At 31.4% G+C, this 11,169-nt stretch overlaps 1 protein-coding gene across 1 annotated transcript; it reads left to right on the forward strand.

Moving 5' to 3' along the window:
• Positions 1 to 6,861: 6,861 nt before the first annotated feature.
• LOC108842059 (25S rRNA (cytosine-C(5))-methyltransferase NOP2A) lies at positions 6,862 to 10,535 on the forward strand. The gene is made up of 16 exons (XM_018614866.2): positions 6,862 to 7,484; positions 7,558 to 7,621; positions 7,707 to 7,840; positions 7,942 to 8,025; positions 8,111 to 8,185; positions 8,262 to 8,333; positions 8,429 to 8,502; positions 8,650 to 8,702; positions 8,818 to 8,927; positions 9,029 to 9,097; positions 9,183 to 9,257; positions 9,362 to 9,454; positions 9,546 to 9,625; positions 9,712 to 9,811; positions 9,938 to 10,236; positions 10,324 to 10,535. Exons 1-16 carry the CDS (start codon positions 6,924 to 6,926, stop codon positions 10,370 to 10,372), a joined length of 1,992 nt encoding a protein of 663 aa, XP_018470368.1. The 5' UTR covers positions 6,862 to 6,923; the 3' UTR covers positions 10,373 to 10,535.
• The last annotated feature ends 634 nt before the right edge of the window (positions 10,536 to 11,169 follow it).

Here is an 11,169-nt window from a genome sequence, read left to right on the forward strand (position 1 = left end):
TTTGTGACGTAATTCATCGTAAAAATTTATTTTAGAGTCTCAAATATTGTTAGCAATTTCTTGTTTCTTCTCTCTATTAAGTTTTTGTATATTCTTCGAAATTCTGTAGACATCCTTTCTATCTTTTTAAAAGTGTATGTATAACTAATTATAAATGAGGCAGCATTGTTGGAGAAACTGCCAATTAAATTTGAAAGAGAGTACTAATTTTCTTTATATCACTAAATGATAAGGGAGACAAACGTTGGGAGAATAGAAATGTTAAATGTGTAACATGGGTTAAATCTGATGAACATGATGATACGTATTTCCAGAAAATATATAGATTAGTATCTTTACATAGCTTTATGAACATGTCATTTTACTTAAAACTATTAGTTTCAATTAGGCATGGTGATTTGGTGTTGTAAATGAGCAACCGTTAAGAGAGGGAATAAAATTACGAGAAACTATGGACCAGCAGTAGGTTTTTATGAAACTTTCTTATGTAATCATGTTTTCCACCATATATGCCTTCTTACATGGTTCATACAAATCATAAATGTCATACTTGTCATCATAAGTTACTTTATTAGTTTAGTAAATAACTAGATTTAAATTTATTTTATTTTTAGTTAGTTTCAGATATATTAAATTGTATTCAATATTTTATATAACTTATATAAACTATATTTTAATTAGTATTGATATATTTGTAATTTAGTTACAAACTAAACCTGTAAAATAAATATACAGTTTTAGTATTGTCTTTAAAAAGAATAGTACCACACAATATATATTTGACACATAAACTTTTTATGAAATAAAATTAAACAGTTTTATATAAAATATAAGTTTAAAATAAAATATATTTATTTTTATAAAATGAGTTCCAATGCGATATCGCACTGGTTCTTTACCTAATTCAACCAATAGTATTTGAGATAAATAAAATTATTTATAAAATTTATACATTTGTGATTAACATTAAACTGAAAGTTGCATTGAAATTCTAAAATGACACTCTTTTTGTAACAAGAAAAAAATGTTAAAATAACACTTAATATGAACTAGAGAAAGTAACATATGAATCAACTTTAATGTGATTTTGTACATTAAATCTACTTTTTACCAGTTTGAAAAGCCAATAGATTTTTATTTAAATCATTCTCAATTAATTAATTATACATTAAATATGTATATATTAGTCTATTATACAAGTTTTTTAATTTTCATGAAAGATGTCAAATTGACACTTATAAGAGATGGCTGAGTGGTTGATGGCTCTGGTTTTGAAAACCGGTATAGTTCATAAAAAATAAACTATCGAGGGTTCGGATCCCTCTTTCTCTTTTTGTTGGATGAATATATTTTTTCTTTACTGGCTTTTTTTTTACTTCTTAGCATCATAAAAATAAGAATGGCTCGGCTGAAAAGTATAGCCAAGGTGCGGGAGGAAAAGGAAACAATGGAGGGATCCGAATCGGACCTAAATGGGAATGGCATGAAAAGTATTTTTAAAAACCTAATATTAACAGCGTTACGGCGATATACAAGAGGAATGGAGAAAACTCGTGATTGGTGTGGAGTGGAAAAATTAATCTTATTTCCTCACTTGTTCTTTCTAATTCATTCACTTCAAGTCTGGTTCTCAAGACGAGAGAACACCGACTGAACTTCTAAAGCTCTTTTTCGATTTCGGAATAAGAAAACTTGCTTATATGCATGAAACATAGAGAGTATAAGTTAAATTATGGTATAGAACAATATTCTTTATAAAAAGCTGTTGGGATTTATTTAGTCCATATCCAATTCTATATATATTATCCGATCAGTACGATATTGTCTATTTTGAGCTTTCAGTATGGATTTACTTTGTTTTTTTTTTAAGATCTTGTACTAATTAGAATTAGATATCTTTTTATATATTTTCTTTGTCTAAATTTTCAATATAAAACTTTTTTTGATATATCACATTCTCGCTTTCAAATTAAGAACTACACTCATCATGTATGTTTTTTCTTTAGCGAATCATATTATTCCATGATCTTCGGACTAATTTCTGCCATTGACTCTTCTTCTGATTTTAAGGATCCAATTCATTTTGGTCTTCTTGTAGATCTTCATCGTCATTCTGCTATAATACCGATTGTTGGAAATTTTTTTAGCCAATTTCCAAATTTTTATTGTCCAATTATTACGATATTATCCACTTTGAATTTAAAAAGCAAATTACATGAGTTAACTTTTAGGCTTCTTCTTAAAATGTTTTGAATTAATTAGAGTTAGATATTTTTTATATATTAAAAATTATTTATCTAAATTTTCAACGTGAAACTTTTCTTGATATCTACAGATTTTGAACTGTTTGTAAGGATTTTTAGAACTTTTTAATTATGAAAAAAATCAAATATAATGCTGAGTAAAAGTGGACGCCACATATTAAGGAATAGTGAATTTTAAAAGTTTAACTATATAAGATCGTACTTATGTATATATATCTATATATATATACAGGACATGGAGCTATCAGCTTATCGTGGACTTGGACTTTGAGTACTTGTTAATTGCGACTTATCTAATCAAGTTAGTTGACATATTTTTTTTCAAAACAAAAAGACATATGTTTTATTATAATTATATGAGACTCTTTTTTATACAACAGGAGAACCTTAAGTTAAAGAGTTGGCTAATTACTGGAGTGTGTGGAAAACTCTAATTTATTTTTGACATTTTGTACTACTTTATAAGATCTATCTTATTAAAACAGAAACATTCTGTTGGACCTAACATTTATTTTGTAAGTTTTTAAATTAAATACACCTTTATACTTTATAGTTAAACATACATTAAGTCACTAATGTTCCTTTCTTTATACTACTATCCATGTTTCCAAACAATATACTTATTTCTTTATATTACTATCAATGTTTCTAAACAATATATTTTTATACTACTATCAATGTTTCCAAATAATACAATAATTAATCTTAGTTATTTTATATCTATCATTTTCTCTTTAAAATTTTATAGAAACGTCATAATTTCATAAATTGCAAATAGTGAACTTTAAAATTTCGATTATAAGATTACAAATTATGAAACTATTACAATTTAAATCCAATTAGATTACATATCGGTCATCCATCAGTTCAATCGGTTAGTCTCGGGTTTTAGTGATTTTTTAATATGACTATTTTAAAAACATAAATTGAATTGTCAGATCTCCGGATTAACCGGTATAATCACAATCGGATTGAATTTAAAAATACTGATTTAAATGCAAAAATATTTTAAATACACACTCTTTAAAAATAACCAAAATATTTGTTAAATTATTAGTGAAATTTTTCATCGTAAAATATCCCGCGCTTCAAAAGCGCGGGTCAAAATCTAGTATCTACATTAACCAAGTAACTATCCATATATGAAATTGTATAATTTTATGATTTTTTTTTCAATTCGTACACCATCATATGAATAAGTTTAGTTTTATGAGATAAAATTAGTTATAAATTACGATCCTATGTCATATCTTTCACATGACAAGCAGATCTCAACGGGCATATCTAAGTACACGAAAATTTATTCTATATTTTACTCTAAAATAGAATAATTCTATTATAGAATTATCTTTATTTTGACAATTCACTATATAATAGAGTTACTTTATATGGAGTAAAAAACAACACTACTCTATAATATATTCTATTATAAAGTCATTCTATTATGGAGTGAACCATTTAAATAAATATAACTTTATAATAGAAATATAATATTTTAGAGTAAAATATAAAATAAAATTTTGCGTACTATTGGAGATTGTCTGATATACTGATTAGAAAATTAAAACGAACACTAATCTCGACTGAGAAAACAGACATCTCGTTAGGTTATATATCAACAAATTAGATAAAATATCAGTGTAGAATATAGATTAGCAACACCGTTTGTTCTTTAAAATTATCACATACGAGTTTTTTAGCAGCATCTTTGTTTTAGACCAAATAAGTATTATGGTTTTTAGTAAAGTAAAGATTGGTTTAGTAAAAGTATTACACGTATTAAGTAAGAATAGTTGGGTGATAGAGATATTTTACTATCATCATTTAAATATTCTACTTCATGTTGATAGTTTATTTTACTGGAGGTTGATCTTATAAACAAGGTGGATTAGACAAAGTAAATGTACTTTCTACAGTGTAAAATAAAAAATAAGAAACCAAAACAGAATGCTATGATCTTTATCTATTTTTTTGAAGTATTAATAAACTATGAACTGTTTTCTAGCAAATTAGGTTAATATCTCATATAATGAATTATAAATTTTAAACAATGTTTATGTCTGGTGGTGATTAATTTGATAGCAAAAATTCATCTTAATTTATTAGAGTTCGAGTTCTGACCATTAGAGAATTAACATTTCGGTAACTAGTCTGTACCATTTTTGTGGAGACGGAATATCTTTATATAATTCAGAAAAAATGAATTATAATTTTTTTAAAAGCTATACGATGCAATTTAAAATGTTTCTTTTGGAAGTAAACATTAAGAATAATTCATGAGGTGTTTCTGCTACATAACAGAATCATTAACTAGTATGATACCATGATTGCGTAGATGATATCAACTAACTAAGCGTGTACGCATGATTGAAATATATTTTCTCCCATTTGCCAAAATGCTAGAATATATACACGGAGCTGTGGCGTTTTGTAGATCACAACAATTTGATTACAACTTCCGTTGAATTGAGGAAAGAGGCGATTATAAATTTGCATACCCATACAGAATCCAAAAATATATTTATTTTAATAGTAGAAAATATTGTGCAATATTTTTGCTATAAAACTTATATATTTGTTTGAAAATAAATAACTAATTTTCATATTTTTGTTTGAATATATATAGTACATTCGTTTAATTAGTTTATTTGTATATATTTTTAGTTTGATAGTTTCATTTTTAACTAAAAATGTAAAAAATATTCATAATTTATTTAAAATTATGGGCCCTATAAGAGCATCTCCAATGTATTACTCCAAATTTTACTCCAAAATTGTGCAACTCCAAAATGGAGTGATGTTTTACTCCAATGTATTACTCCATTTTTTACTCCAAAAATAGTTAATAATTTTTAATAGTATCTTATACTTATAAAATTTTACTAATTAACCCCAACTATTTTATGTTTGCAAAAATACTTAAAAATATAATTTATTTAAATTAAACATTTATTATTAAAATGTACAAAAAATCATAAAATAGAATAAAACATAATGTATAAGTTGGTTCAATAATAAGCATTAGAATATTTCCCCACAAATGATCGATTAATGCATTTCGTAATGAAAAATGAGTTTCTTTATCTTTGATATTCTTAAATCGAGTATTTTTTTTTGAAATCGGATATTTAAATCATTTATTTTGTATTATTTTGGTATTTAATTATGTTATGTATTTTATGTCAAATTATTAAATAATAAAATAACTTATGTTGTTGTATCATTTTAAAATATTATTTAAATAAAAAGTAAGAACATTAAATATTTAAAGGACCATTTCATAAATAAAAAAAGTTCAACTCCAAAATAGAGTAATGTGTAAGATTACTCCATAAATGGAGTAACCCTAGCCATTACTCTATTTTGGAGTTGGAAATGGAATGGAGTTGGAGAGGATTTTACTCTAAAATGATATTTGGAGTAGAAAATAGAGTAGGGTTGGAGATGTTCTTAGCCCCATTATAATGTTTCATGTGTGTACACATTTATGACAGGCATTGACTGGAGGAGCGCTTAGTTGACAAATCACAAATCCATTAACAGATTTTTGGCAAGTCTGAATAGTATTCCTTTTCTCACTCACAAAATAACAAAAGACATTGCAACTTGTCAGAAGAAGACGATGAACAAGTTCGATAATTGGAGTATTGGACCATGCCATGAAAATCCAACTGCTAAGCCAATCGATGAACTTTCTTTATGAAAAAACACTATGAGTGAATTTCAACTTCTTTGATGTCACATTATCTTGGAACTACATATTCTGAGTTGTCTTCTCGCAATGAGAAAGATGCAGAAGGGAAAACTGAATAGAAAACCATGCTTATTTTGCAAAATTTTGTAATGATGCAGCTTTCACTTTATGATGTGTGTTTTTCTTTTCTGTTTCACCAAAACTTTTGGTATAAACCATATTATATTGTTTGTTTTGTTTTGGTTTTGCAAGTTCGAAAGCTCGCATGTACCAACAAGATGCACACTTTTCACTTTGAATTCGTGGTTGTAGTTGATCTAATGCTTCTTTTGTTTTTTTCCCTACTTTTCCACTGAGACATCTCAATCAAAGACATACAACCAATTTTAGAGGATTCTGTTTTCTCTGACTCTCTATGTTTATTTTAAACGTTAACTGAATTTGTTGTTGAATATAATAATAAGAGGATTTTTAAGAATGTATTGATATATATATATATATATATCCACACTAGCTTGAAATTGTGTGTTTATAGGAATGAAAATATGAAGAACCAGTCATATAATTTACAAACTTAGTTGATTAAAGAATATCCTAGAATAGTAAGTGATTACAATTAGGTTCAACCAAAAAAAGGGAAATTTTTTTTTACTTCACTTAAGAAATGGTGGTGGATAATCTAATGAATGGTTGGTGGATTACATAGATGTAGTCTAATGGTTAGTGTTTTATATCGTCGGCATCAGAGAGAAAAAGTCAATGAGTTGCGGATTTCAGATTTTCAGGTAACGATAGTAATAAAACAAGCCAAAAATTATTAAAATGGGCTTAGCAATATATGGATCAAGGCCCATTAATGTAGACTACACTCCACAAACACACTTGGTAGTTGCCTTCTTCTACTGTTGTGTTTAGTTAAACCTTTGGGGTAGCCGCGAGAAAAACCCTAATTCAAAACTTACGCCATGGTTCTCACTCGCAGCAACAGGAAGGCGGCGAAACCTCAAACCCCTCCTCCGGTCAAGAAGCTCTCGAAGAAAACTCAGACGCCTCCGCTATCGAAGTCGGAGAAACCACAAACTCTGACATCGAAGAAGGGAGCAGCCAAGTCGCAGAAGAAACCTCCATTGAAGAAGCAGAAGAAGGATCTTGTAGAGGAAGAAGAAGTTTCCGATGGCTCTGATCTAGACACAGAAGAGCTAGATGAGTCCGATGATGGAGAGGAAGGTTCTAACGGCTTTTTCTCTGATGAAAACGATGACGGCGAAGAGGAGCTCTTAGGTGATGACTTCCTCGACGGTAGCGGAGACGAAGAAGAGGAGGAAGAGGAGGAGGAACGTTCGGATTCCGATGCGGATTTGAGCTCTGACTCTGATGAAGGAGATATTTTCAAGGAGTCTGAAGCTATTGACAGAGCGAAAGCGAAGGAGGAGGAAGATGCTGATGCCGAGCTTCTCGATTTCAACAAGGAAGTTGGACCTGGTGAAGACTCTGAACACGATACGTTTCGCCTGCCTACTGAAGAGGTACGATTCCTTTTTTTTTTTTTTACCTTCAGGAAGACGAGATCTAAAATGCTGTTTTTGTTATCCTTTTCAGGAGCTTGAAGAGGAATCTCGTGGGCCACCTGATCTTCCTCTACTGCAGACTAGAATCAAAGAGAGTCAGTAACACTCTCGGAGTTTGTTTCTTTATTGATGACGTGTAGAATGTTTGTATAATAGTCATCATTTCATTTAATGTTTCAGTTGTTAGAGCTCTGTCCAACTTTAATGTTTTGAGGCCAAAGGGAGCTAGCAGGAAAGAATGCGCTGAACAGCTCAAAGCTGATCTTGCTTCTTATTATGGCTATAACAGTTTTCTTATTGGTGCTTTGTTTGAGGTTTACTCTCTTTTCTTTCTTTTATTTTAAGTTCCTTTTTTTTTTTAAATGTTGCCAATGCTCTTTACTTATTGATGTTGAATTGGGATTTTCTCATGCAGCTGTTTCCTCCTGTTGAACTTATGGAAATAATTGAAGCCTTTGAAAAGCAAAGGCCTACATCTATCAGGACAAACACTCTTAAGGTGAACTTGCTTGTCGCTTTGCTGTGTTAGAGCTTATGTCTTTTGATTTTCTGCAGCTTAATTGTGATGTTTGTTTTGTTTTTAGACTCGGAGACGGGATCTTGCTGATGTGCTTTTGAACAGAGGAGTCAATCTTGACCCATTAAGCAAGTGGTCAAAAGTAAGTGTTTTGTTTTCTTAGATTGTTTGTCATTTTTTATGATTGTTCCGTAGTTAACATGTCATAAGTACTGTAGGTCGGACTTGTTGTTTATGATTCCCAAGTGCCAATCGGTGCCACTCCTGAATATTTGGCTGGTTACTACATGGTTAGTGATCTTCTAACTTCTAACCCGTCTGTACACCATTTAATGGTCGATGTAAATTGTTTGCTTAAGTCTATACTCTGGTGGTGAATCTGCAGCTTCAAGGTGCTAGTTCGTTTTTGCCAGTGATGGCCCTTGCCCCTAGAGAGAATGAGCGGATTGTGGATGTAGCGTAAGTTACCATCATCTATTAAATTGTACACTTAGCTGTTCTTTATTCTCGCCTGTATTCTGTTAATGGGTCACATTTTTTGATGTAAAAAGTGTCGGACTGTTTCGTTATGCATATGACTTTATAACAAGATTTTACCCATTGCAGTGCTGCTCCTGGTGGAAAAACAACTTACATTGCTGCTCTAATGAAAAATACTGGTATGCCTTCATTGGGTTATTGTACTGCTTATCCCCATATTCAAATTGATTGTCTTAACGTTGATAATGATTATTTATAGTTTTATTAAATTTGTTATGATGCTATAATAATCAGGCTTGATATTTGCGAACGAGATGAAAGTACCTAGGCTCAAGTCGCTAACTGCCAATCTGCATCGCATGGGGGTCACAAATACCGTAGTTTGTAACTATGATGGAAGAGAGGTTAGCTTCTTGAGCATTCATGATTTCATTAACATCGTTGAATTTGTGATTCCTCTATATATGCTGGCATGGCTGAAATGATTACACTTGTTTGGTTTCAGCTACCCAAGGTGTTAGGTGAGAAATCGGTTGATAGAGTATTGTTGGATGCACCCTGCAGTGGGACTGGGGTAAGAAGCTACGAGCTTAGTCTCCGTTAAGGCCATATTTAAGCTCTATTTCTTCATAACTAAACGTTCTCTGCTACCATTACAGGTCATTTCGAAAGATGAATCAGTTAAAACTTCGAAATCTCTAGAGGATATAAAGAGATTTGCTCACTTGCAAAAGGTATAGTAGTTACCTTCTTAGAAAAGGTCAAATTTATCTGAACAACCGAACTTTATATCCTCGGATAAATGCCAGTTTAACCCCCTTTTTTTTAAATCATGCAGCAACTTTTACTAGCTGCTATTGATATGGTGGATGCCACTTCCAAAACCGGTGGATATATTGTTTACTCAACATGTTCACTTATGGTTGCTGAGGTTGGTTACATTTTTGCCCCCATATTTCTCTCATCTGTTTTGGTTGTATCATAATTTTTTTCTTCTTTTTGTATGAAAAATAATTGCGCAGAACGAAGCCGTAATTGACTATGCGTTGAAGAAAAGGAATGTTCAACTCGTTAAAACTGGACTCGATTTTGGCCAAAATGGGTAATGCACAGATTCTATCTGTAGAGATATGTAATATTATACGATGTCTAACGTCTCAGAATGTTTGTCTTTCTTGTCTTCATCAGATATAGCAAATTTAGAGAACACCGGTTTCATCCATCTTTAAAGCAGACTAAACGTTTTTATCCTCATGTACACAACATGGACGGATTCTTCGTGGCAAAGGTACTCATGCTTTAAATTATCTCAGCCATGTATTTTTCATTACTCCAATAGTTGATATACCGAGATAGATAACCTACAAAATGTATATTGATGGCATGCGCTTACCCTTTTGTTTTCTTTGTATAGCTGAAGAAAATGAGCAACATGAAACAAACGTCAGAGGATGATGACGAGGCGGTAGAAACTGTAGAACAAGCTGATGTGTCTAGTGATGATGATGATGATGAAGCTGAGGCGATGGAAGAGATGGAGAAGGTTTCTGTTCCCAGTAAGCAACCCAAGGAAACTAAAGAGAACAAGGAGAGACTTGCAATATCAAAGGAGAAAAAGAAGGGCAAAAAGGATGCGAAATCAAAATCTAAAAACGTTGAGAGGAAGCCAAAGAAGAAGAGATCTGATTGGAAGAAGGAGATTGCTCAAGCTAGGTAAAATAGATTTTTCACCTCTCGTTAAACTCTTTTGGCAATCTTACGTTTTCTTATTGATCATGTTTGAATAAACGCATTTTGCAGGGAAGAGAAAAGAAGAGCCATGAGAGAGAAGTCGAAGGAGAAGCAATGATTAAGTGGTAATGCATCAAACACTATCATCTATGCTCATGGGGAAGTCTAAGGATGTGCCAATGCTTGTTTTCTTTATTATTCGTTCGCGAACTATTTGTGTAACATTAAAATTTGAAAGCCAAAGAGTGACAGTAACATGTCCAAAAGTTTTGTTTCAATTACTTTCAAAAATGTCTTTTTAGAGGAAAGTTTTAGCTAAGTTCTTGAGCTAGTAGTCACTGATTCTCTAGTGGTTCCATTCAGCTTGATTGACTATTACTTAACCGGAAAGAAAGAGAAGCCAAACCCAGCTTTAAACTGTCTCGTAAGTAGCGCAAATTCAGGGTTGACAAAAACGTGTAGTGTATTTTTTCTTTTCGGACAAAAAAACAATGTAGTGTATAAATTGCACGAATCATTGGCAGAGGATTCTTCACATATGCGACGTGTGACAAATTGTGAAGCAACATAAACGCTCATAGATAGTCAACGACAAATGGCAAGATATAAGATGGCAACAAAAACTCAGTACTCATCGGCCAATTAAGGAAGAGGGCAGTGCTCCATCAGACAAAAAGACAGAAGATGAATATTTTCACTTCGTTGCAGCCACTTGAACAGAGGATCCCAAACATCAAGTTAGCTCACTGTCTCTTCCGAACCACACGACTGCTACTTGTCCAAGCAAAGTGGCGTAAAAGTTAAAACACTCGCGAACTGTAAACTAATAAGAATGGTTCGTACTAGCATCCCCTGCAACAACCAGTACTAGTCTAGAATTGCTAGGATCAGAGTTTCTTCCTTCAAAAGAGGAAA

Source organism: Raphanus sativus, chromosome 2, assembly GCF_000801105.2.
Source record: "Raphanus sativus cultivar WK10039 chromosome 2, ASM80110v3, whole genome shotgun sequence".
In the NCBI taxonomy this organism is placed as follows: domain Eukaryota; kingdom Viridiplantae; phylum Streptophyta; class Magnoliopsida; order Brassicales; family Brassicaceae; genus Raphanus; species Raphanus sativus.